General features: G+C 38.5%; 1 protein-coding gene across 1 annotated transcript in view; it reads left to right on the plus strand.

Annotated features, from left to right (window-relative positions):
* The first annotated feature begins 3,032 nt into the window (after positions 1-3,032).
* The window catches only part of SCG3 (secretogranin III), a 34,896-nt gene continuing 11,085 nt past the window's right edge, over positions 3,033-26,843 (plus strand). The window contains exons 1-11 of the mRNA XM_004755429.3: positions 3,033-3,196; positions 4,190-4,333; positions 5,019-5,071; positions 5,577-5,622; positions 5,717-5,932; positions 10,315-10,457; positions 11,713-11,862; positions 14,360-14,537; positions 17,030-17,146; positions 20,243-20,326; positions 21,974-22,105. Coding sequence (XP_004755486.1) covers positions 4,243-4,333; positions 5,019-5,071; positions 5,577-5,622; positions 5,717-5,932; positions 10,315-10,457; positions 11,713-11,862; positions 14,360-14,537; positions 17,030-17,146; positions 20,243-20,326; positions 21,974-22,105 — 1,210 coding nt within the window. The 5' untranslated portion in view covers positions 3,033-3,196; positions 4,190-4,242. The remainder of the gene's footprint in view (positions 3,197-4,189; positions 4,334-5,018; positions 5,072-5,576; positions 5,623-5,716; positions 5,933-10,314; positions 10,458-11,712; positions 11,863-14,359; positions 14,538-17,029; positions 17,147-20,242; positions 20,327-21,973; positions 22,106-26,843) is intronic.

Raw genomic sequence — 26,843 nt, forward strand, 5'->3', positions numbered from 1 at the left:
CTGTAAGGATGGTTGAGAAAGAAAGAGAAGTAAGACAAGATCCTTTCCTTTGAGGATGTCATAGTTTAGTGGGATAAATAGCTAGTGGGATAAATTATATAAGCAGATAATTAGAATATGAAATACAATTTTATTAAGATATATAAAAAATATTTTTATTAAAAAAAAGACACCAAAAGCACATATGCAAAAAGTTGGTGGTTATCTCTATCAGATTTCTCCCCCTTTTTGCTTATCTGTAGTTTCAGAATTTTCCTTTGATGTGTATTTATTACTTTTGGAATAAGGAAAAAGAAGCATGTTCAAAAGCAGCACAATGGTTTACATGTTACATTAAAAGTGTGCACAATATTCTAAGGAAGAAACTGACTTGTCTGGGAAACTCAAAGAAAACCTGGCAACATGTATCTTTCCATTCTTATATTGGTATGTATCTCTCACATGCTAACCAAATGCAATGCATGGCCTTGTTTAGATCCTGGTCCAAGCAAACCAACTGTCAAAATATTTATAAGCAAGTGCGGAAGTTTGAATTCTGATTGGATATTTGATGATACAAAGGTAGTATTATTATTATGACGTATGCTAAATGTATGACAGTAATGTTAGGAAAAAAGAATCCTTATCTCTTAGGTAAACATATTGACATAATTATGGATGAAATGATATGAAGTCTGGGTTTTTACAGGTAAATAATCCATTTGGGGTGCCAAGTGGTTGGGAATATAAAATAAAAAGAATAGTCATAAGCTAATGACCAATAAAGTTGGGTAATGAACACATCGGTGTTAATTTCAGTATTTTCTCTACTTCTGTGTTTGTTTGAAATTTCCTATCATTAAATATGCAATAATTAATAGAATGGTTTTTTCAATAATGGATAAAAACATCTTTCAAATATCTCTACCTCCAAGACTCAGCTCAAAAGGCATTTTCTTCACCACTGAATGAGAACATGACAAGCAATCCATGTGTGTGTTCCCCTATATACAAGAAGTACTTACAAATTACCTGTACATTGTATGTTGTCTATTTTATGATCATCTGTGTCAATGACACTTATAATTTCAACATGTATTTTTTATACTATTCAATTTTTAAAAAAGATTTTATTTATTTGACAGAGAGAGACAGAATACAAGCAGGCAGAGGGAGAAGCAGGCCCCCTGCTCAGTAGGAGCAGGACCCAGGGATCATGACCTGAGCCAAAGGCAGCTGCTTAACTGACAGAGCCACCCAGGTGCCCCCACTATTCAATGTTTATAGTGGATGTATATCGAATAATAAAATATTTTAATCTTTTTATTATTAAGAAAAGAGATATCTTCTCTTTGAAACTTGCCTGACCATTCATTCCATTATTTGCACCCTATCTGAACTCTGCACGTAAAAGAGAGGACCCATAACACACTTCTGTGCTTGTTTGTTTACTTATATTTAAATGAGGTCAATGTGTAGGACATGAAAACTACTCAGTAAAAAGTTGTATTTATTGTTGTCCTTTCTCTTTATTAGGCTATAAGACTAGCAGTGGCCATCTTATTTGTCTTTATATACCCAGCAATTATCTCAATACCTGCTACATGTCAAGTGCTCCATAAACATTTCCTAATGAATAAATGAAACTTAGAATCACTCCATTTAGACCTACACTGTGTCCACCAGAAATATCCATAAGACTGAGGAATGTAAAGTAATTCATGCCTTACAGTTTACTCAGTGTTACACAGCTCATTTGATCAGAAACATAACATATTCCTAGATTCAGTGTCCATTTAACACAGTCATCTTGAGTCCAAATGGCAGAAAAAGGTCAAACACATTTTTAAAAATTTTTGGCAAGTAGCCATCTCTTACCTTCATTCTACCCTGAGCCTCTCTCCCGAGCACAAACATATAACAAGGAGAGAGGTCAGTCAGAAACAGGACAAATAAAAGAATGAGGCTGAATGGATGATGGGGAGTGAAGGTACACACTTCTAGTTATGAAATGAATAAGTCACCAGGATGAAAGGCACAGCATAGGGAGTATAATCAATGGTAACTACACTTGTGGTGAGCATAGTATAATATATAGAGTTGTCAAATTACTACGTTGTACACCTGAAACTAAGTTACACTGTATGTCAACTATATTTTAATCTTAAAAATGAAGGTAATTATTTTAAAAATAGTGTGAGACTGAGGAATCAGGTAAGGAATAGAGTGTCAGGATTGGCAAAAGGCTATATCACATAATATTCAGTAATGTTTCTTAAGTGCTGAAAACATTTCATGACTTATATTTTAGGCTATGTCAAAATATTCTTAGCATCAAAATGACTTGATCAAAACATGTACCATTTGATCCTCACAATAACATTATGAAAGAAACAGAGACTGTCATCGTTTTTTAAAATTTATTTACGTCAGAGAGAGAAAGAGAGAGCACAACCAGGGGAAGAGCAGGGAGCCCGATGCAGGACTTGATTCCAGGACCCTGAGATCATGACCTGAGTTGAAGGCAACCACTTAACTGGCTGAGCCACATAGGCGTCCCTCCGTTATCTCTGTTTTAAAGAAGAGGATCATGAGGAAATTTATCCTTTACCCAGCTGGGATCTTAATTGTGACAATTTTTTTAATGAGGTATACCAGTATACTGGGATAATAATGCTGTGTTATCACTGCCAAAAAACAACTATTTGTTTTGAAATAGCTGTTAGATTGAAAGTACTCTTCAAGTTCTAAAGGGAAGTATTTGAGTAACTTCCAAACTCAAAACCCTTTAGAACAAGGGAGATCTGTTTGTTAGTTAGTTTGTTTGTTTGTTTATAGGAACTCGAATGACTAACTTGCTCCTTCAAAAGCAAGGGTGCAGAAATCAAAGGCCTGATTGTGCTGAATCCTTCTATTTGATCATTATTCAGATGGGTTCCCAGAATGCCACAGTACGAAGGAAAGGCTCCAAGCTCTGTTTAAAAATCAGAAACTGAAGAGCTTACTCAGCATCCTGCTGACATTACTGTTGCTTGTTTTCATTATTTAAGTCTTTTGATAACTCCTTTTATGCAATAGTGTTAGACTTTGGGGAATATTCTCAGAATGTGGGAAGCACCTCCTGACCTAGTTAGGATCCCTTCTCTTCCAAGACTTCTGGAACAGCCAGACCCTTAGGCATAATTGAATCCTGGGGAAGAATTTTACGGAAATGCAGGTTTGTTCGTTTGTTTGTTTTGTGGTGCTGGTGGTGCTGAAGAGGGAGCTTTCCTCTTAGTGAGGATGGGGGGGGGGGTTTACAATGAAACTGGCTCTTGATGCTTACTTATCCCAGACTGATGAGGACATCCATGCTTGGGGGAACAGGTAGTAATATTTTTAGTTCTGCTTCAGCATCTAGGAGAGTGCGAATGTGTAGCAGCAATATATGTGAAAGAATATTCCTTGAATTTCCCAATTCAAAAGACTGCATAGAATTAAGACAGAAAGAAGAGCACTGAGGGACGAGGGACATTTTGTATGCCAACCCAAATCACAAAGGCATGGCTTTTCTAAGGATGTAAGCATTATATCTACCTTTTGGTTAAAGGGGGTGGAGGAGAAAGAAGGAATTCTGGAACAGATATCCCAGAACTATCCCAAGACAGAAACCTTCATACAAGGTTATCTAGCTCTGCTTGACAGGTGCAAGGGCAGGGAAGGCATTTGGTCCTTGAAGTAACATTTGGTTGGGACGTTACGACAATGACGTCCAAGTTTATAGCAATCCAGGTGACCCTGAGCACAGGAGCACCCGAAAGACTGCGGCACGGAAAATACGCTTGCCTGCCGGTCGCCCCTCCCCCCTCGCATTCTCGGGGGATTGGAGTAGCATTGGAGTCGCTGACGCCATCCCCTACCGCCTCTGGCTCTCAGAGAGCATGCGCTTCCTTCCTCTCACTTCCTCTCGAGGAGGGAGAGAGAGTAAGGCTACGCCCTAGCCGACCCGCGGCTGGCTTCGCGTCACAGGAACTTCAGCACCCACAGGGCGGACAGCGCTCTCCCCCACCTGAGGACCTGACTCCGGAGCGCCCGCAGCCTTTCTAATCCCTCTACTGAGTAACGCCGGCGCGGAGCTCCCCTGGCCGCTGGGTCCCTGCCACTCTTCCTCCCCTCACCCGCCCTCCTAGCTCTTCCTGTTTTTACTCCTCCTTTTCATTCATAACAAAAGCCACAGCTCTGGGAGTCCGGCGCCAGGCTGTTTCTGAAGCCAAGCGTGGAAGAATGGGGTTCCTTTGGACCGGCACTTGGATTCTGGTGTTGGTGCTTCAAAGCAGCCCAATTCAAGCTTTTCCCAAGCCGGGAGGCAGTCAAGGTACGTGGGCACTTTTCTTCCCACCTCTCTTTTATTTCGCCGCGAAGAGGTAAAGCTTGGCATAATCCCGGGAACTGTAAAGTACCTTGCCTCTTTTCTGATCAGATCGTATCCGTGTATATTGACAGAGAAATCAGTCCGAATTCAGAGACAAGAAGACAGATGCCACCCCCCACACACACACACACAATTTTTGAGTGATAGAGTAATAGTATGGGTTGTTTTGAAATATCTTATTTTGAAACTGGGCGAGGAGGTGTTTTTTTCCGCCTTAAAAAGTGGCATTTTTCCCCTCTAGTTGTCTTACAACTAGGATATTTTATTCATAATATGTGCAGCATATGATAGAAGAGCTTTTAATTTGCCAATCCAAATTATGCTCTATCTAGCTGGAAACAGCTGGCAAGAGAAGTGTTAGAACTAAATGTTAGATTTCTGAGCAGAAAAATGAAAGTGTAATTCTATTAACTCGGGAAATGCACCAAGATAATAAGCAAGGCAACGCTGATAATCATTGTTACTGTATAATCTTGATTATCTTTGTTAATACATATTTTTGTTCACAGGCATCCAAAAACATTTCTCCTAACATTTGCTTTTCTTTTTTGGAGATTTTATGTAGTAAGATACATATTGTACCTTTCCACTGTACAATAAAATTTATATTTGTGTTTGGTTATTCTAGAAAAACCCCTACATAATAGAGAATTAAGTGCAGAAAGACCTTTGAATGAACAGGTAGGTCAAAAGTAAAATTATAAATGCTATTTCATTTTATTTTAGTTATTATATTTAATATAATTAAGCTGTGACATTTTAGCCATTTTGAATTCACAAACTTCAGGAACTTAATAATAAATTGGCAGAAATTAAGATGGAAAATATGTTTTGGGAAATTGTACATCTTAACAGTTACATACATAGAATTCTGTATAATACATAGAACTGACTGTATAATAACTCACTAAATCCAATATCACATCCACTCTATTTTAAGACTGTTTAATTTATCAGATTTATCTTTCACCAATATTACAGGAGTAGGGGATTAATATTTGCAGACCATCTGCCCTTTCTTTTATCTCATTTAATCCTCATGGCAATGCTTTGAAATAGAAATTATTATCTACATTTTACAAATAAGAAAATGAAATCCCACAGAGATTAAATTATTTAGCTGTCATATTTGGTAAATGCTGGAGCAATTATTTAAAACTGGGTCTATCTCCAATTTACTTCCCAGATTGCTGAAGCAGAAGCAGACAAGATTAAAAAAACATACCCTCCAGGTAAAAAGAAATTATGGTGATATAATTTAAATAACGTAGGTTATGAAAATCTTAACTAAAATGGATGTGTTGGGCTTGGGGGCTTTTATTACAGAAAACAAGCCAGGTGAAAGCAATTATTCCTTTGTTGATAACTTGAACCTGCTAAAGGCAATAACAGAAAAGGAAAAAACTGAGAAAGAAAGACAATCCATTAGAAGCTCCCCATATGATAATAAATTAAATGAGGAAGACGCTGATTCAACCAAGAATCGAAGACTGATTGATGATTATGATTCTACTAAGAGTGGACTGAGCCATAAATTTCAAGGTAAATGAGGAAATAAAACTTTTGATTCCTTTTTTCTCTAACTTCGAGTCTCCCCATTGTGGGTTAAGAGAAAGTCCTATGTTTTAAAAATAGCCTTTTTATATTCATAGTCCTTTATTAGTTAGGATCAAAATTAAGGCAAAGCCCAAATTTTTGTGTGAGGCCTCAACTTCACAGAAGCCCAAATTTTATTTTCTCATTTTAAGGTTCTTTTACTGATTCTTTGAAAACAATGTAAATCTGCTGTCTATATTCTATGAAATCGAATTCATTTTAACATTCCAATTTACTTTAACTATTAGTACAAAGAAAATATCAGAATTCTCAAATAATTACATCAATAAAATGCTCCTTACGAAAGCTGAAATAGCCATTACTTTCTTTTCAGTGGTCTTTTCCTAGTCCTATCTTTCTCCCTAGGTCATTCTAACCTTTCCATGGCCCTAATTATCATCTATAGCCTGATGTCTCATAACACTAGCCCACACTTCTCCTTCTCTGAAATATATATATATAAAACCTATATATACAATAGTTTTGTTCTCTATCCTCGATCACCGCCATCCTTGTCCAATCTCTAATCATGTCTCACTTGAACTACAGCAAAATCTTCTAATGGATCTTCCAGCATCCACTCTGCCCTTCTCTAACTCAGAGCAGCCAGAGTGATCTTTTCAACACACAAGTACAGTCTTGTCACTCTTGCATAAAACCCGTTAGTAGATTTTTATTTGTGTCGGGATAAAAACCCAAATCCTTAATGTGGCTTCCATAGTCCTGGAAGGACAGATTCCTGTGTTCATCCAGCACACATGATCTGATAGAAACCTGTTCCTTTCGTTCATGACACTTAATGTAATTTGTAATTTTATACTCCTAAGTGTGACTACCTATGATTTATGTCTTTCTCCTTAACTAAACTGGAAATGTCACTAGAACAGAAACATTGTATATCCAGTGTCTGAATCCTTATGATTTCACTGCATGAATAGATGAATAAAGAAATGAGTGAGCAAATAAAATAATACTCCAGGGAGTAAATGAACGATTGTATCTGAGCATAGAGGAGGAGAGTGTGTTTTCTGTGCTGAGGACCACTGCTTAAAAGTGACTACAAATTTTCTTGAATATTCTTATTTTGCTCCATGGCCACAAGAGAATTATCTTGGCTATCTCTGCCAGAAAACAACTACCGACTAAATATTACTTTCATTGGATATCACAGCCTGAGGAAAATTCAGAAGTGTGTTCTATATGAATAGGGTAGGGAAGATGGTTTATATTTTGAAACATTTCATATTGTATACTACTCACGGAAATGTGTTTCTCTTGAATTCTACTTTTTAACCTAAAATATTTGGACTAGAAATAAATAGGTACTGGGTATAGCTGCATACAGAATGGTTTAAGTTACTTTGATTGAACAGACCATTTAATTTCATAAAATTTTTAAAAATAGTCTAATGTTTGTTGACTACCTTTTTTATTTTTTTGTCAAACTTGTTGTATGTGCAGGCAGAATTATAGATCTGTTTGTGTCTGACCACTAACTTAAGTAACTTATTTTTAAATTGTTTAACATTTTATTACCATCCCAAATGGGTTCAGAACTCTCAAGTCCTACCCTTGATAGCTCTAGATTTACCCTAGGAGTCATTTCAAGTCCACTTGAGACTACAGAGGAGACTTTTGGAGATAATGGTCTATGAGTGAATTACTGTTCTCCTCTTAGACCTTGGAAATCCTGGAACCAGCTGGGTTTGTGAGACCAAGTTAACTGGAACCTCAGAGGCATGCAGACTCACATCCCAGAAGGAGTAAAAAAGTGAGGGGGCAAAACTTCTGCAGGATACTGTTACACCTTTGTGAAACCTCCAGATGGGCTTGTAGCGTCTATCGGGTGTCCTTTTCCCCTGTTTGCCACAGTATATGTGATTCGGGATTTTTCCAAGTTTCTTTTATGAAGTAGTGCTTTGGGGTTCCTGTGTGCATTCACCAAACAAATATTCATTGAGCAATTACTATGTTTCAGACTATGAGCTAGACAAAAAGCTCTGTGTAGTTAGGTATCATGCTTAAACTATTTATCAATCTGTTTCCAGTTCTGGCCCATATGAAGACTTTACTAAAAATATGTGTTGGACAAATGAATGCCAGGTGCCGTACATAGATGCCAAGGGTTCAAAAAATAACAGGGCGATGAAGACTTGGAAGATGGTCTTTTACATCCACTTAGAATGTTGTAGCTGCTTAAAAAAAGTTATGGATGTTGAACTCATGTTTGGTTTCCCTCTGAGGGTATATGTAGGAGGGTAAAATATGCTTTCATGAGCAGTAGAGAAGTCACTCTGAGTAATTCTCTCCCTTTTAGGGAAGCCAAGTAAAATCAGTGAAGGTAAGGAGCAATGCCCAAGTGGCCAACGATTAATACCATCTAGCAAAGGTCAGCTAGGGAAGTCTGAGCTCCTGACTCAAGAGCAGGCAGCAGTGCAGCAGAGCAGAGAGGCTGTTTCTGCCGAGAATTGCTTATGTTTTCCCTGTTATGAAGTAAATGAACTGAAAAACAGTCATCTCAGTTATTTTCCAGCTCCAGCAGGCAACCAGTGCTCTTCCTTCTTTTCAGATCCTGAGGGATTAAGTGGGAAGGGAAATAAAATTTTCCACCTCTGCATAGACCTTGGGTAGTTTCTGTTCCACATGTTCCCAAGAGTCTGTCTTGCAACCCACAAATGGAAGAATCAGACCTAAATAACAATGAGTCTCTCTCCTGAAAAATATGGACAAAAAAAACAATTTTCAGTCAGTCAGGAGGGAAATCGGTTGTATGGTTTTTTCTTAGGGTGTCTTCTGTTTATTAGTCACTCTGATACACAGGGGCTCCCAGAGCTCATAGCTAATGGCTTGGTCGACAGCTCAGCAATAATATACTGTCAGGAAGCTTCTAGTCCTCCATGTATAATCATTCTATTCAGTTTCCTAAGCTTTTCTTCAAACAACAAGAAAATATTCTGCCCAAGATGGCATATCCCTTCAGCTGTATGGACTCTGAAAGGAGGGTTGGGAGAGAAATTTCTTGTTTGAATCCTCAAAGTCATGGAAGAAAAAGGACAGAATAAAAATAGAAATATGAGTCTCTTCTTTCTCTGAGTAAATATGATCAGAATTATCTTGGTAGAATTTGACCAGAGATTCAATTTCCATTTTCTCTAGAAGATAATCACAGTTGGCACAAATCTACTACATATAATAATTTTTTAACTTTCACATGATACTGCACACCAGCTTTCATAGAGTACTTTGCAATTTAAGAGGTACATTTACATCTTATCCTAACTGAGCTTCATAATGAAACAGATAATCCTACGATCTTCCTTTACAGTGGTCCAAGGAAATATAGATAACAAGTGGTATGGTGGGCTAAAATTCTGATCTGCCAATCCATCTAGGGTGACAGGAAGAGTTAAGTGCCTTGTAAACTTGCACATACTAGTATATTGCTCCCTGTGCTCTAGGTGAGAAAAGACCACCTGTTTCCTGAGAGTTGTCTTGGACATGGTGCTGTGTTTCCTTGCCACCAACACGACTGTGCCTTTCCCTCAGGATAAGCTCTTGTTTCCTCTGAAGTAGTGCTGCCAAATGTATTCCCAGGAAAGCCAACAACACATATTTGCAAGCATCTCTGCAGAGATTTACATAGATTTACATACTGCTTTGCACAAATCTGTTGTCTCATTTTATAAGTTTAAATATCAGACACATAAATAAGTTCCCTGTTCTCTAGAGAAAGGGGCTTATCACATTAAGCTGTCTTCTGTAAAGGAGTTCAGACACACATTCATTTAGAAGTAAATATTTATCCCAGATAAGTCATCAAATCTTCAGCATACCCTCTCTGATTCCGAGTGTGAGGCAGGTTCCCCCACCCTCAGGCCAGGAACTTGCCAGTGGAAGAAATACATGTGCAGATATTACCAGTCTACTCTTTGTATGGAAGTGGAATATCAAATTATATAGTATATAGAAGGATGTTTTGGACAATATGGCATAATACATAAATATGGTCCACTGTAAAATTTCAAAATATAACCTTGTTTGTATTATTAGTGAGAATGAAAAATGGAGAGGCTTTTTGTGTTGTCCTCAGATCTTTTTTTCACTTAAAATCACATAAGAAGCTTTCAGAATTTCCATTGCCACCTTAGCATCTCACCTAGAAGTAAAATTTTATTTCTAACCAAGGGCTTATGTGGGCCAAACAACACCATGAATGCATTCCAATCATACCTGAGTGTACAAGAGCAAGGTACAGATTGAAAATGTAATACAATCCATGAACTGGACCTATGATAGCTATGATGTGGAATTGTGGTTACACCCTCTAGATGATCCAGACGGCCTTCATCAACTAGATGGAACTCCTTTAACTGCTGAAGACATCGTCCAGAAAATTGCTATCAGGATTTATGAGGAAAATGACAGAGGAGTATTTGATAAGATTGTTTCTAAACTGCTGAATCTTGGCCTTGTAAGTCCTGCATGCGAATAAACCCATTTCTTAGTACAGTTTGGAATTTGCTAAGAAGCCAAGCTACATGGTCCAAGTTGTAGCCGAATGTTTCTTATATCTCTACTTTATATTAAGCATGATAGGTTGTGAGGACAAATAAGACAACAATCTTCTAGGAACTTATAGTCTACCAGAGGAACTACACCAATATACACATGCCCACCATGCAAGCAGCATCAGAACTGTAAAAGCAGTCCAGCATGCCAGAGGATGGGTTATGTGCAGTTGGGCAATAAGGAAGAGCTTTAGAGAAGGAGGTGTTTGAAGTCAGCTCAAAGGATGGTTAGGATTTAATGAACAGCAGTAAAAGATATGTGAATTGTGACAAGAGACTAACAGGAGCAAAGACAAGCAACATTTGGGAAACTCTAAACAATTTAAATAGGTCATCCCTCAGCCTGATTCCCAGACCTTGTACAGCTCTGTCAGGCCATAGCAGGGGGCTAAATTTGTCTGTTTCAGAGGCTACCTGCCATGACCTGCCCCTGAGGGTAGAGAAAAAAACGCTTGAGGGGCACCTGGGTGGCTCCAATGGTTGAGCGTCTGCCTTTGGCTCAGGTCATGATCCCAGGATTCTGGGTTCTAGTCCCATGTTGGGTTCCCAGCTTGGCAAGGAGTTTGCTTCACCCTCTTGCCCTCTGCTCCTGCTCTCTCTCACTATCTCTCTCAATTAAATTTATAAAGTCTTTTAAAAAAGAGAGAGAGAGAGAGAGAGAGAGAGAGAGGGAGAAATAACCCTCAAGGTGTTTCTCAAAATAAATGTTCCATGGATTCCCAAAGACAGGCCTGATTATTTCTACAGCCCAAAGGTACTATTTCCCAGGAGGGCTAGGGCAGTCACTAGAATGGCCAGCAACTAATAGAGGCATAAACAAACGTTATCTAGAAAGAGGGACCACAAGATTCTTTCATCTACTAAAAAATGTATTTGACTAGAGTTTAGTCTAGATTTTTTTTTAAAGATTTTATTTATTTATTTGACAGAGAGAGATCACAAGTAGGCAGAGAGTCTGGCAGAGAGAGGGGGGGAAGCAGGCTCTCTGCTCAGCAGGGATGCTGAGGCAGATGGGGGCTTGATCCCAGGACCCTGAGATCATGACCTGAGCCAAAGGCAGTGGCTTAATCCACTGAGCCACCCAGGTGCCCTCAGTCTTTATTTTTTAATCACAAGTATGAGAATAGCAGTTATATATGTTTTCACTCTTTATAACAGATCACAGAAAGCCAGGCACACACACTAGAAGATGAAGTAGCAGAGGTTTTACAGAAATTGATCTCAAAGGAAGCCAACACTTATGAGGAGGAACCCAATAAACCAACAAGTGTGACTGAAAGTCAGGCTGGAAAAATACCAGAGAAAGTGGTATGTATATGTGACTTCATATGCATGTTATGAATGTGTGCATATGCATGTGCATGGATGTGCATCTGTGTGTACTTGTATTTGTATAAATTAATACAATCTGTATATAATTAATATCTTCCTTGATGCCAAAGAAGATTTGGGATATGTGACACGTTGAACCCACTTAAAATATATACTCATGAAATATCAGTAAGTTAAAAGATATAACCCAACTCTCAGTTGAAAATGAAGATATGGGTTATATTATATTACACAGTAAAGGTTACATCTTATACTCCACAGTAAATTAACCCATAATGTTAGGTGGAAATGTCATAACCATTCCACATAACAACTAGCTTGTATAATGTCAGTGGACTGGAACCAAATATTTCACAGCTCTTTCAGTATACAGTACAAGCCCTGTACTGGACTTGGGCTCAGTATACAACTTCTGCTCACAGAATGTCATCATCTGCCTCCAGAACCCAAAAAAAGAAACTCGGGTTGATTTGATCCTCTGCCACACCAGCCTGTGTTCCCAGAGCTAGTTCCCCGATGCTGCCTCTCTGTTATATCCTGAGCCCTTCCACCTGTTCCTTCCTCTTCGCATTGGTTCGGAGGCCTGCAACCATCCTTTACTTGGACTAGTCATTCCGCCTTCCTTCCCCTTCCCGGCTCTATGCGTCCTCATCTTTTCTTTGGCATCGCCACACTACTAAAATCTTCCTCCCACTTTGAATTCCCTGTAAAACTCTAGACGGAGCTGACCACAGAGGGATATAAGAAAATATCAAACTCTTCACCTCTCCTTTACTTCTCCACCAGAGCACCCAGACCCCATGGCTCTTCATCCCCTCCAACGCTGTATCCCAAATACAAGGAAAAAGAGTGTATAGGCCTATTGTCCTGTTTTAGAGGAGGCTAGAAAACAGAAACTGGGTCTGGGTTTTTCTTTTACTAGATAGCTTAACAGCTCCCTTTTGGTCTCCCTACTTCCCATCTCCACCAGCTTCCATCTTTTTAAAAACAGGTTTTAAAGATCTACCCATAACATTCTTGATTTATCACAGAATCCATGACATTCACTCAAGCTAACTATCTGAACTGAAAGTGACATAACCACTGTATTTTCCTGATCTTTCACTCCCATTGTGTACTCCTTATTCACCCATCTCTAAACACCCATATGCTTGACCTGTTCACTGTCATCTAAATGCCTTAATGCAAATGAAATATTCATTCAGTACATATTTACCGAGGTACCAATTATGAACCAACCACTGGGGATGTAATGCTCATTTAAAAAGATAGAATCCTTGGTCTCATGAAGCTTAAGGTCTAATGGAAAAAGTAGATGGTTTTCTTCACAAATAGTCACCTATTTTAACTACAACTGCCTTGAGTGCTTTGAGGAGAGAAACATGGTTCTATGAGACCTTGTTAAAAAGGAACCTGTACTGGACTTGGGCTCAGGGAAGTGACCAGCCAAAACTGAAGGCTGAATGGGAGTTAACTTGTGGATATGAGAGGTAGAAGGTAGTGAAGAATGTGTGGAGTATCCAAGTAGCTGCTACAAGGGCAAGGTGGCTGACAAACAGAGGGAGCAATGAGAGATGAGCCTGGGGATGTGGATCCAGGGCAGACCAGGCAAGGCTGTGGATTCTGATCTTTATTGTAGGACCATTAGGAAAACTCTGGATGATTTTAAGCAAAGGAGTTACATGATCATATTTTTAAAAAGGTAACTCTGGCTATAACATGGAAAATGCAGTGTTGGAAATAGATTAGAAATAGTTGATATACCAGTTAGAAAGTAAGAGATGAAAGTATCTGGACTAGAGCCAGGTAATGGAGAAAAAGAAAAATGTAAAAATTTGGGATAGATTTTGAAAGTAGGGCTAACAAGGCTACTGATGGATTAGATGAAGGAAATGAAGAGAAAGAGACAAGAAAGGCTTTAAAATTTCTGTCTAGTCCACTGAATGGACAATGGATCATTAACTAAGATGCTGAACACTGGAAATGGATCAGGTCTGGGAGAAAGAGTCCCACGTACCTTTCCAGATAGCCCTTAAAATTTCCCTGAGCAGTCCCCATGGTATGACTGTTCTGATGGCATTGGATATTCTGACAGGCTTTCCTGTATCCTGTCGTCAAGTCTATGACTTCAAAGCTCCCCTCCTTGGTAAAGGGCATTTTTATGAGGAGACACTCATGAGAACTGACAGAGGAGGAACTTGGCCAACTAGGAACCTAGAAATTCCCTGTCTATTCTCCAGGAGCAGGAGCCAGGGTTCTCAGGTGAAGCATATGTCTCTTAGCCCCAGTGACCTTTCCATGTGGCTAGATGCCCACATGCCTGGAAAAGGGTTTGATCCTGTGAGAGCTTGCAAAGGAGGAGGTATTCCTACACTTCACATTCAAGGACACCAAAGAGGAAAGAATCAAGATGGAGTGTAATTAGTTCTAACAAAATGTTTACTTTTTATTGATTCCCGCCCCTCCAATGGAGACTCCAATGGCAACAATTCAAGATGGTTTTACTAATGGACAAAATGATGAAACAGTATCTAATACCTTAACCTTGACAAATGGCTTGGAAAGGAGAACTAAAATCTACAATGAAGACAACTTTGAGGAACTCCAGTATTTCCCAAACTTCTATGCACTACTGAAAAGTATTGATTCAGGTAAACACTGTGTTTTCTGACCATGCGGAATAGAAACAGTAATTCCAGGAAGTGTATGGGTGGGGTTTTTTCTTCCTGTTTTCAGTTAAATGCAGTCTTCAATGACATATATTATGGCCTCGGGGAAAAGAGTTCACATCAATTTTTTCAAAAGAAGAATACTAGTTATGAAAATATTTAGGAAAGGATAATCAGGAAAGCTGGAGTTTCTGGATAGTGCAATCTTTGTGTTAACAGAGGGTTCACTTATTTGTTCAAAAAACAGTCACTGGACATGTGTGGTGTTCGGGACGCTGAGGTAAGTAAGCCCTGTACAGATGAGGAGAGAAATCAATGTCACTGCCTGATTTGCTCAGCCTCAAATCTTATTGCAAATCTTTTTTTTTATTTTAAAGGCTGTATTCATTTTCCTCTCTTGGTGGGAAATGTGTATAACATAATTTAATCCTTTTAAAAATAATTCAGATTTTTGCTTTTTAGACATTTTCAGCTTCAGTCTTGAAATGAGATCAAATGAACTTAACATTGGACCACAGCAGGTCAGAAGCCCAAAACACACGTGGCAAATGATTTTTTTTTTTTTTTTAAACGAAGTCCTCAATATGTCTGTTCTCTTACATGTACATCAGAATAGGTTAGCTGAAGATTTCAATTCATGTTTAGTTTTGATTAATCTTCAAGGAAGATAATAATGAGCAAATTTTCTGTTGTTATTATTGTCCAGATAGGTGCTCTGCACTGTTTTATGGCTTTTCCTCTCTCTGTTCAAAGATTCAGCCCTGGATTGAACATTTGTAATAAATATTCCCCCAAGAAGTGAGCTTAGAGTGAACTTTCATTTCTGGAGAACATCCATTGTCCTTCAATTGCAGACACTGGCCAGATGGCACCAGCCCCTTTGCTGGTGCCTACAGGGCTGGTACATCTTGAGGGTCCATTCTCAGCCATCTTGCCCCATTGCATGGCAAATGCCCAGCTCAGAACCTTTGTCATCTTGGTGAGTCACTTCTTGTCAGCGAAGAACATTAGCATGACACCAGATAACTTTACAGATGTGACCTTGAACAAATAGTGTGACAGCTGAAGTTATTTACCATCGCTTTCCCAGGATCTCTTCCCCATTTCTTTTCTCACACTTCTTCTCTCCCAACTTTGGAACTTTTATGGTATTTGAAAGATTCCACTGTATGGAATGTTTTTATTTTACTTATCTTTCAATTTCCTTGACCCCCACCCATTCTTAATTTCCTTTTTTTTTTTTTTTTAATTTAAATCCTTACACTATGGTTTTTGACCATACCCATCCTTCTCACCCAAAGTCTGAACCAACTGAGAAATAATAAAATGGGTAGAAAACCAAAATATTTCTGATAACTGATAAAGTCTGGGTTGTAAGTGTTGTAGAAAGCAGCTTAGTGTGAGATCCAACAATAGGCCTGCTCACACCCTGTCCTCAGTCTAGTTCTTGGAATAGCCAATAACAAGGATCGTTGGATTCTACAGAGCAGGTACTTGTCTCAGATCTCTGCCTTCCACTGTTCCAGGGGAGGAAAAAGAAGAATTCTAAATCCCTATCAGTCAAGAAATGAAGACTATTGGCCATTGCCTACCAACTCCATCCGTAGGAAGGATGAAAAGATGGTGGGGGAAAGGCCAGAAGTATTTAGAAGAGAGCCTTCATGGCAGCCAAGAGAATAGGGAAAATGGACTCTCCTCTAGCACCTCTCTTTAAAAACAGAAATAATTTTTTTTAACTTTTAGAATTTATATATATATATATATATATATATATATATATATACATACATATTGTCTTCCACCAAGAGGCAGAACAGTATGTCAAATTGTCAAATTATGAAGAGTTTCCAAGAAAGCGGTTACCTACAGGAAAGAGGAGTTGGGGGTGGGTAGGAAGAAAATGTTATTTTCACTACTATTTAATTCTGTACTGTCAGAATATTTTTACTACATGCATATATTCTTTCAAGTAAAATAAAGTTTAGAAAGCAATATATACTACTATTAATATTAAAAGATCAACCCTACATTATAAAAAATAAAGATACATGTGTGTTTTTATTTTTAAATATTATTTGAGTAATGAAAACAGGTCATTCTTGCCCTCAAAAACATAGAGTCTGAATAAAGAAAAAGTGTTGGGTCACAAATTTTCTAACTTTGTCTTTGAGTTCCTATTACCTCAGGTTGTAAACTGCCTCTTTATCATTTACTCTATTAATAAAGTATTTTAGATTAAAGTAAATCTTTTTGGAGAGTTATAATTGATTGCCCATTTCTGGAAAAGTTCAGTATGCCTGTACATTATTCTGTATGCTGAATCAAATCTTAGCCTTTCTGTAAATTAAATATATGTGGTTTCAGATATAAGTATAGGGAGAAATATTTCAATAAGATGCCTACTTCATAAATTGACACTGAAAGAGGAAGCTATATTCCACTATTTTTTTAAATTATTTTGTTCTTTTATATAGAAAAAGAGGCAAAAGAGAAAGAAACACTGATTACTATCATGAAGACATTGATTGACTTTGTGAAGATGATGGTAAAGTATGGCACAATATCTCCAGAAGAAGGTGTTTCCTATCTTGGTGAGAGTCTTATCTGTTTTGTTTTCACTGTAACAGTTTTCATTGTCCAAATTGAATTAGGGATTTAGCAATAATTACGTCACAAACCTGATCATTTATACCAAAATAGCCTGAAATATCTGAGTAACCGGAACTTACCAGCTTGATAATGCATAGAAATAAAATTAACCAGAAATTTTCAACTCTTTATAGATACGGCTTGAGTGCAAACATTTCACATTTATTACATTTTGTCTTATTAACATTTTCCAAATATCTCCATGGAGACAATTTTATTAAAATTCAACCCCTCCTTTTGTTTTTTTCAATTGTGTTTGTACTGTCAGGACTGGAAGAGTTGATTTTAAGCAGTGAGGTCTGCATGTGGTAGGAAGGAAAAAGACCAGGACTGAGCGGCAGAGGTGATGCCCCCTGGTCTGGCTCTTCCAAAGACCAGCTCTGTCCCATGGGATGTCTCAAGCACTCACCTTGCTTGACCTTAATTTCTGCATCTGTAAAATAAAGGACTGTGTGATCAGTGATAGGGCTGGTGAACTACAGCCATGGAACCAAATCTGACCCATTGCCTATTTTTGTATAGCACACAACTAAGAATTGCTTTTATACCTATAAATGTTTGAAAAAAATGCAAAGAAGAATTGTATTTTGTGACACAAGAGAAGTATATACAATTCACGTGGCAGTGCCCATACATGAGGCTTTATTGGCACACAAACACACTTGTTTGTTTCGATACTGTGTCTAGCCCATTCTGTGCCACAACGGCAGAATTGAGTCATTCCAATACAGACCACAGATGGTCCACAAAGTATTTACTATCTGGCCCTTTACCAAAAAAGTTAGCTGACCTTTGATTCCTTGAACTTTGTGATAAGCTTGAACGTTCTCTGTGTGTGTGGGTTGTTTAAAGAGAAGAAAAAAAAAAAAAAGCCTTCAGTTTTCCTGCTTGGTTTAGTTAATGAACAAATACAATTTATCTCTGATGCCCTTTGAGCAAGATGACCTCATGACCCCTTACTCTGATCTCTAAGAGAGGAGGAAGAATTAGAAGAGAAAAATCTTGGGGCACATGGGTGGCTCAGTGGATTAAGCCTCTGCGTTCAGCTCAGGTCACAATCTCCGGGTCCTGGGATCAAGCCTTGCATTGGGTGCTCTGCTCAGCAGGGAGCCTGCTTCCCCCTCTCTGCCTACTTGTGATCTCTTTCTCTGTCAAATAAATAAAATCTTTAAAAAAAAAAAAAAGAAGAAGAAGAAGTAGAGAAAAATCTCATAGGATAGAATGATCCAGAATCACTCTCTATGAACTCCATTTTTTTCCACATGAAAATAATTTTGCTAGTTTTGTCCTGATTGTGAAGGAGCATATTTATTTTTAAAAAATCAGTCAATGCAAAATGATGTTTAAAAAGAAGTAAAAAGGGGCCACTGGGTGGGTCAGTCAGTTAAGTGTCTGCCTTCAGCTCAGGTCATCCTCCCAGGGTCCTAGGATCCAGTCCCACATGGGGCTCTCTCTTCAGTTGGGAGCCTGCTGCTCCCCCTGCTTGTGCTAGCTCTCTCTTTCTCTCTGACAAATAAATGAGTAAATAAAGTCTTTAAAAAAAAAAAAAAGAAGAAGAAAAGGTAAAAAAAATCACTCATAGTACTGGCACCCATGTGACATTCTGGTTTATATCATTCCAGATATTTGTCTGTGTTTGCACACATATATACCATGGTTCTTTCTTTCTTTGTTTTATCTTGTTTAACAAAAAAATGGGCTCATATTATACAAAATCCTTTGAGGCCTACTTTACTCAGTAGATCAAAGGCACTGTTTCAGATCAATCACTATTTCATACCAATACCCTGTGACTCAAATTCCACACTTGTCGTTTACCCAATGGAAATGGACTAGAAATGACACAAATCTTAGGGGCAAGGTAGGTATTTTCACTCCTGTTCATAGCTGTGCTATCCAGTATAGTAGTGGAAAGGGAATTCATTGCCTTATGTAACAGAGGAGTCCAGGGGCGGGGTTGGTCTGATGTTGGGTTTGTAAAGTCCACCAGTAGTGTGAGAATCTATCCCTCCCCTTGTCCCTGCACTGACTTTCCATGTGTTGATTCATTCCAGAGAAGCTGCCGTGTTACAGGAAAAAGATGGCTGGTAACCTCCATCCTCACAGCACAGCACACCTGGCAGGAAAATATCGTCTTTCCCTGTGGTCCTAGCATTGAATCTCATGGTCCTGGCTTGTACTGGGCATGTCTTCAAACCAATCACTCAGCCCAAGGCGGTTGAGACCCTGACGAACCAGGCCTGGATTATTAGCCCTGCCTGAGCCAAATGTGCTGAGAATGAGAATGGTCTTTTTTCCCCCCTTTTTAAAGATTTTTATTTATTTATCTGACAGAAAGAGAGAGAGAGAGAGCAAGAGCAGGAACACAGCAGGGGGAGTAGAAGAGGGAGGTTTCCCATGGAGCAGGGAGCCCGATGCGGGGCTCGATCCCAGGACACTGATCAGATCACGACCTGAGCCGAAGGCAGACCCTTAACGACTGAGCCACCCAGGTGTCCCTAGCCTGGGTTTTCTTTCCTTTTTTTTTTTTTTTTTAAGATTTTATTTATTTATTTGACAGAGAGAGATCACAAGTAGGCAGAGAGGCAGGCAGAGAGAGAGAGAGGAAGAAGCAGGCTCCCTGCTGAGCGGGATGCGTTCCCAAGACCCTGAGATCATGACCCGAGCCGAAGGTAGCGGCTTAACCCACTGAGCCACCCAGGCGACCCTGGTCTGGGTTTTCTAAAGGAAAATCAAGGTGTAGTTACCACAGGTGTCCATTAAAGGCTTCAATCCCAGACTTGTTCTAGCAGTGGCCCCAGAGACAGGAAGAGACTTCTGCAATTAACTGAGTAGGATGCTGAGTTTAGGATCCCGAATAATACAAAATAATCGATTCCTAGAAATAAGATCCATGCCAAATATCTTGACCACAGTGTTAATATTGTGGAATGGCTTTATGATCTGTCTGGTGAGGTTTAAACAGTTTTAGTAGAAGTTTGATATCATCTTTCAGGAAATAAAATTATATTTCATATTTCTTCCCTTCCTCCCTCCAGAAAACTTGGATGAAACTATTGCTCTTCAGACCAAGAACAAGCTAGAAAAAAATGTTACTGACAATAAAAGCAAACTTTTCCCAGGTATGATTTATTTCACTATGTTTCTACCTTTAGCACAATCATCCTTCATGTAAATAATGATTTCAATAAACATTGATCAACAATTACAGATTTCAGAACTTTTAAAGTCTAAAATCCAAGCATAGGATTAAGTAGCTATAAATTTTGCTATTCTGTGGCTGGTCTTTGCATAGATATCTGACTCCAAGGAGCACTGAAAAGAAATGCAGGTCTTCCCTGAAGATTCTTCACAGGTGGCTGGTGGGATAGGGGGGTAACTGTATATCACAAAACTGAGTCATTCTTCCTGAAATTCTCCTTCAGGCTTTTTTTTTTCTCTCCCACGATCACCATTTCTCCAGAACACTCTCTCTGATCATCTGTCCACTTCACTGCGCCTCCACTGGTTCTCCCCTCCCAAGACTTCCTCTCAGTCTGTGCCCCTAGGTAGTATGATTTACCCCTCCTCTTGGTTTTTTTCCTCCTACATCTCCACCCATCACACCCTGGAACCAAGTGGTACAAAGGAGCCTGCTCTGAGGGAGGAGGGAGGAACAAAAAGAGAAAAGATCACATGTTCTTAGGTGTCCCTGTCACAGAAGTTATGTACATACGTTTGATGGAATATTATGCAGCTTTTTAAAATGATGTTTCCAAGTAGTTTCTTATATCCTGGAAACATATTTCTATCATAATGTCAATGACAAAAGCAAGGAACAAAATTGTACTGCAACTATGAAAAGAAATTACACATCAAAAAATATATACAGACCACAGCACTAGAAGCAGATATTTTCATAATGAGGTAACAACTGACTTCTTTCTTCTTTCGTCTTTTTTCTATAGTAATAACCCTTTTATTGAAAAAACAAACCTTATGGTTAGGCTGCTTGACATTTCCTATTTTATTTACAACAGGGATGCATTACAACGTTTTCAAGCGGTTAGCTACTACAAGGTGTGTGACATTTTTAATTCAATAGAAGGTTGCTAGAAGGAAATAGATTTTTTTCCCCACTCTTGCCCCCTCACTTTTTTTTCTGAATTATAACTGATACAGAAGTTAGTTATTCTTAAGTGGCAAGTGAACAGCTCCCATTCTGACGGCAAGGGTTCAGTTCTCTTCTTGTATTAGGGAGGCCAGGGATAAGGGAATATGAAGAAAGAGGCAGAAGGAAGTCTTGCCAGAGCCCCAAATTCTTAGGTGCTACTCTGAATTCTAGAGTGTTCTTCAACAGTACAACATCATGGAGAGATTAAACAACTAAAGAGTTACTTTACTTTGGAATGAAGATTCAAATTTGCTTTGGGACCTGGCATGTCCTACTTGATTGCCTACATTGATTATAGTAAGGAAAATAGTCTATGCTCCAATGACACAGTAGCAGAAGGGAAAGAACACTAAACCAAAACCTGGAAAGGTGAGGCTTTGCCCCAGCTCTTTTGCTCACTCAGTGCTCATCTCTTCCTATTCTGGGCCTCAGTTTCCTCTTCTGTGAAAGGGTGGGTGGAAGAGGAAGTTGGACAAGATAATCACTAAGGTCCCTTGCAGCTCGAAAAATTATCTGACCTTAGACAGTACCTTTACAATAAAGTTTATTTCTACATTATGAACTAATTAATAGATAGGAAATAGGGTGGTAACAACAGTGCACAATCTGGTTACAGCACCATCAGAAAAGAGTCATGAAGAAACAGATAGCACCAAGGAAGAAGCAGCTAAGATGGAAAAAGAATATGGAACATTGAAAGATTCCACGAAAGATGATAACCCAAGAGGAAAGACAGAGGAGCCAAAAGGTATGGAATTAACAGCTTTAAGTTGGCAATGAAATTGGAGGAGCGAAAATTGTCATGACACCCAAGCTGATCAAAAATGCAAGCCCTAACTAAATCAGCACCATCTGTATAGAAAAGATTCAGCACATGGTATCTTTACTAGAATAACAATCTTTTTTAATGGTCTTGAGTCTCCTAGAATGGCAAATTGGTTCTGTCTTCTGATGGTCTTTACTGTCCAATGGACTTTTGTACTTGGAGAGGAATACTTATGACCGTTTGTGCATCGTTTAAGGTCTAATTTATAATTTCTTAAATACTTTTTTTGACATAATTAACATTCCTCTAAATAATCATATGCTACTTATTCAAGAAAGTCATCAATATTTATGGATTTAACAGAGCATATTCCCTTAATCATCTATAGTGATTGAAATGAGACGAGCAATCTTAAGGACCTGATTAAAAATCACAAATCCAGGACGCTGGGGTGGCTCAGTGGGTTAAGCCTCTGCCTTCAGCTCAGTTCATGATCCCAAGGTCTGGGATTGAGCCCCGCATCGGGCTCTCTACTCTGCGGGGAGCTGCTTCCTCCTGTCTCTCTCTGCCTGCCTCTCTGCCTACTTGTAATCTCTATCTGTCAAATAAAATTTAAAAATCTTAAAAATAAATAAATAAATAAATAAAGATCACAAATCCAATATATCAAATTTCCTTAAATAACTTGAATACCTTAAAATGCACAAAAACACACATTAAACTAGCCCAATAATTACAATACCCAGTGCTCATTGCAACCAGTGTGCCCGGTAGTTTTTAAAGGATCTTTATTCTCTGGCAACAAAAGGATATTCTTGATTCACTGAACTTTCTCATCCCAAGACCTAAAATCAATTCCTCTTCAAATAGTTCTAGTTCTTTTTTGTAGAAAACATAGAGACCTGAACCTGGGTTAAATGGTTCAATGGACCAAAAGTACTATTTCTAGTTTAATTATCGGGACTTTGTTGAGATAGGAAAAAAAATTTTTTTTCTTAATATATCAAGGTCATGTTGATTTTTCCAATCTTGTAAAGCTTTATATTATTGTATTTTTTTCCTCTAGCATAGACTTCGTAGACCATCACATTTTTCTCCTACATCAAAATAACTGACATATCAACACTAATCTTTTGATGTAGTAACCTATGTTAAGAAAGATTATGATGTTGCATCTGGGCTCAGGAGGAAAGAACTTGGGAATGATTAATTGATAATGTTTGTCATGAGCATAAAGAAGGGAGAATTGGTAATGTACTTGTCATGTTTGCTGACTTTGTAGACCAACCAGTCACACTGCCTTGACTTCGTTAGGTTTACTTCAGATGAGTAGTAAACTCTTCTGAATGTTTTTTCTTCTTCTTTTTTTTTTCAGCATATGGTAAAATATAGATAACATAAAAATGATCACATTAACCATTTATATACCAAATATTTTTTATCTTCCCAAAGATAAAAAGTAAGTATCTATGGATATTTAGGTTGCTTCCACCTCCTGGCTCTTATAAATAATGATGCTATCAATATGCATATATAAGTATCTCCTCAAGACCCTGCACTCAATTTGGGGGTGAATATTCTAAGATCATATGTTAATTCTGCTTTTAGTTTTTTAGGAACCACCATACTGTTTTCCATAGTAGCTACACGTTTTTACACCCCCCCTCAAAGTGTGCAAGGGTTTCAATTTCTCCACATCCTCATTAATACTAATAGATGTCAGGTGGAAAAGGAGTGGTAAACTTTTAAAAGATAGCTAACCAGGAAAAGAGTGGCCCTGTGGCCTGAGATACAAAGCCAGGAACTGGACAGCACAGAGCACTGCTGTTCACCCCCACAGAAAACCAGTATGCCTTGGTCATCTCTGGGAGCAACCCAAGTGTGATGGTTGTATTTCCCAAAGACAGTAAGCCATCATCTAGGACCTTTGACTTGTAGGGGCAGCATGCTCTGTGCTTAAGACAATACCTTCTATCGCCACTATCCAAATATCCATGGGAATGGATGCTGCCAGGTGTTTTTGCTTATTTTAGGAAAATGTTGTGTAAAAAAGGAATATGAAGGAGTTGATTCTTGGTAGCCCACTATCCCATTTAGAATGTGAGTGTTTAGAGACTAAGGATGAGGTTAGATTTCTTTTCTCCTTAGGAATTCCATCAGATACTAATAGGGAGAGAAGAAAGTAAAACTCCATCCCTGTAGTGTTACTGTTTGTAATGGCTTGCCCGAAATATTAGGAGGAGTGTACGGATTTGGGACTAAAATTATTTCCTTCTCAATTATTTGGAGATTTAATTTATTCATGCGACCCCTGACCCCTTTTACTCTGACATAAGGAAAACTAATTTTAGTACAGTTTAGAAAACTCCATCCTCAGCATGGGCCAAGGGCCAGGATTTCTTGAAAAGCATGTCATCCCCAAATTGTATTGACAATTGCTTTGCTTTGCTATGTTATAAAGCCCACTGAGACAACCCGTATTGTCTCTGGACAGAAAAATAAAAGCATCCATGTGGGTAAAAGCAGGATTTACTGGGTTTCCTGAGACATTTATCCAGCTATAAATAAGCATTTATTCTAATGGCATGGCTGGCATTAGGCTCAGGAAGCAGACCTCTAGAAGTAATATAAGAATTAATGCTTACCTCCAAGGACTCAAGCGAGCTTCGAAATGATCTGAGAATGATTCTTAACCCATATGCAGCCCAGTGTAATACAAGCTACATATGTATGCACATAGCTCCCTGATTGATGAGTCAAGAGTGCATAGATCAGAGAGGTTGGAAGACAGTACAGGGAAGAGCAAAGAATGAGGTAATGGTCCTGTTAAAACCACTTTAAAATATAATTATAAGCAGAACACGTTGTTAGGCCTATCTGTAAAGAGTCTGTTTTGGTCTGGCAATGTGGCGTGATGGCCCCCATCAAACCACAGCAAATACTATCAACCATGCCAAGCATATGCTGGATCGTCTGAGGAATAGCGATAGTAACAGGAATAGGAAAAACAACAATGCCCTGAATTTATATCGCCCTTAGACTTACAGAGCATGTTTCCATGGCTCTCTTTTTAGGTTTAATGTTAAACCAAAAAATCTGATTTAATTACCAGTGATGAAAAATGGCACATCCACCTTTCAATATAGTTGTTAGACTATTTCAACTCTTCTATCCTACACATACTCATATTAAGAATAATCTTTTAGGGGAGCCGGGTGGCTCAGTTGTTAAATGTCTGCCCTCTGGCTTGGGTCATGATTCCAGGGTCCTAGGATTGAGCCCTCATCAGGCTCCCTGAGGGGGAGTCTGCTTCCCTCTCTCCCATTTTCCCTGCTTGTGTTCCTTCTCTCTCTGTCTCTCTGTCAAGTAAACAAATAAAATCTTTTTTTAAAAAATAGAATAATCTTTTAAAATACTGATTTCTAATTGGTATAATCAATGAATGACTCAGTAACTCTTAAATTTAGGGATATGCCAATGAAATCAAATTTATTCTGATTTCAACTATTTATAAAGTTACCTAATTTTTCAAGCAAGTTGCTCTCTGGAGACTAAAGAAAAAGACTTTAAACCTTTATTCCATGATTTCAATGTGGGTCTATTTGCCAGTTGATGTTTACTCATTCACTTTTGCTCTATGAGTCACTGAAAATCTTTTTTTTAAACTGTCCAAGGGATAAGATATGCATTATCATAACTCATTCCAAAGCTATCCTCTGTCAAATTTATGGCCAGATAATAGATAGAGGTGAAAAAAGTGATCTCTAAGACACCTTTCACAGAAATATTCTATCATTCCCTTATCTTCCTTACAGAAACTAGAAAAGAGCAGGTAGCCTGTTTAATTAATAAATTGGCTAACTCATGAGGATGCTGTTATTTTTAAAGCAACACAAGAGGAGAAAAATCTGTGCCTTTATTCAAGCCCCAAGTCATTCTGCTAAGAATGTCCAAAAATAGTAAGTCCAGTCTTCTCCCCTGTGAGTCAGCAAATATGCCAGGAGCTAAGCATGGGCACAGGAAACCTCCAATCAACAGAGATTTTTTGAGGATAGCAAAGGAGAATTTCTTTTTATATGTAGAACCCATGGGTCTTCCTTTCAGAATTCATCCTTAAATTATAAATAAATAAACTGAGGCTCAGAGAATTAAGGAACTCACCCAAGATCTCCTAGCCAGAGTGGCAGAGCCAGGTCTTGAACCCATGCCCCTTGACTTCCATCCAGTACTCCTCTGAGTATTTCTTTGGGGCAGATAAAAATGTCAGCATCATACTGAAATTCTTTTTTTTTTTTAAAGATTTTATTTATTTATTTGACAGACAGAGATCACAAGTAGGCAGAGAGGCAGGCAGAGAGAGAGGGGGGAGGAAGCAGGCTCCCTGCCAAGCAGAGAGCCCGATACGGGGCTCGATCCCAGGACCCTGGGATCATGACCTGAGCCGAAGGCAGAGGCTTTAACCCACTGAGCCACCCAGGTGCCCCATTGTACTGAAATTCTTGAAATGAATGGCTCTGAGGCCATGTTGGCATCCATGATACCATTATCACTGACTTGACTTTATGCCATTCAAAACTATAATCATGTCATCTTCACAGAATTTTAAGGGTATAAAATTTAATTTTTTATAAACACTCTTAAGCTCTAATATCTTTAGTATATCCAGTATTCAATAGGTTCATTCTATTGATTTCTACAGGTTTGTTGTTGCTGTTGTCTT

The sequence above is a fragment of the Mustela putorius genome, unplaced genomic scaffold (genome assembly GCF_011764305.1).
Source record: "Mustela putorius furo isolate JIRA1106 unplaced genomic scaffold, ASM1176430v1.1 tig00003898_pilon_pilon_pilon, whole genome shotgun sequence".
NCBI classification, from domain to species: domain Eukaryota; kingdom Metazoa; phylum Chordata; class Mammalia; order Carnivora; family Mustelidae; genus Mustela; species Mustela putorius.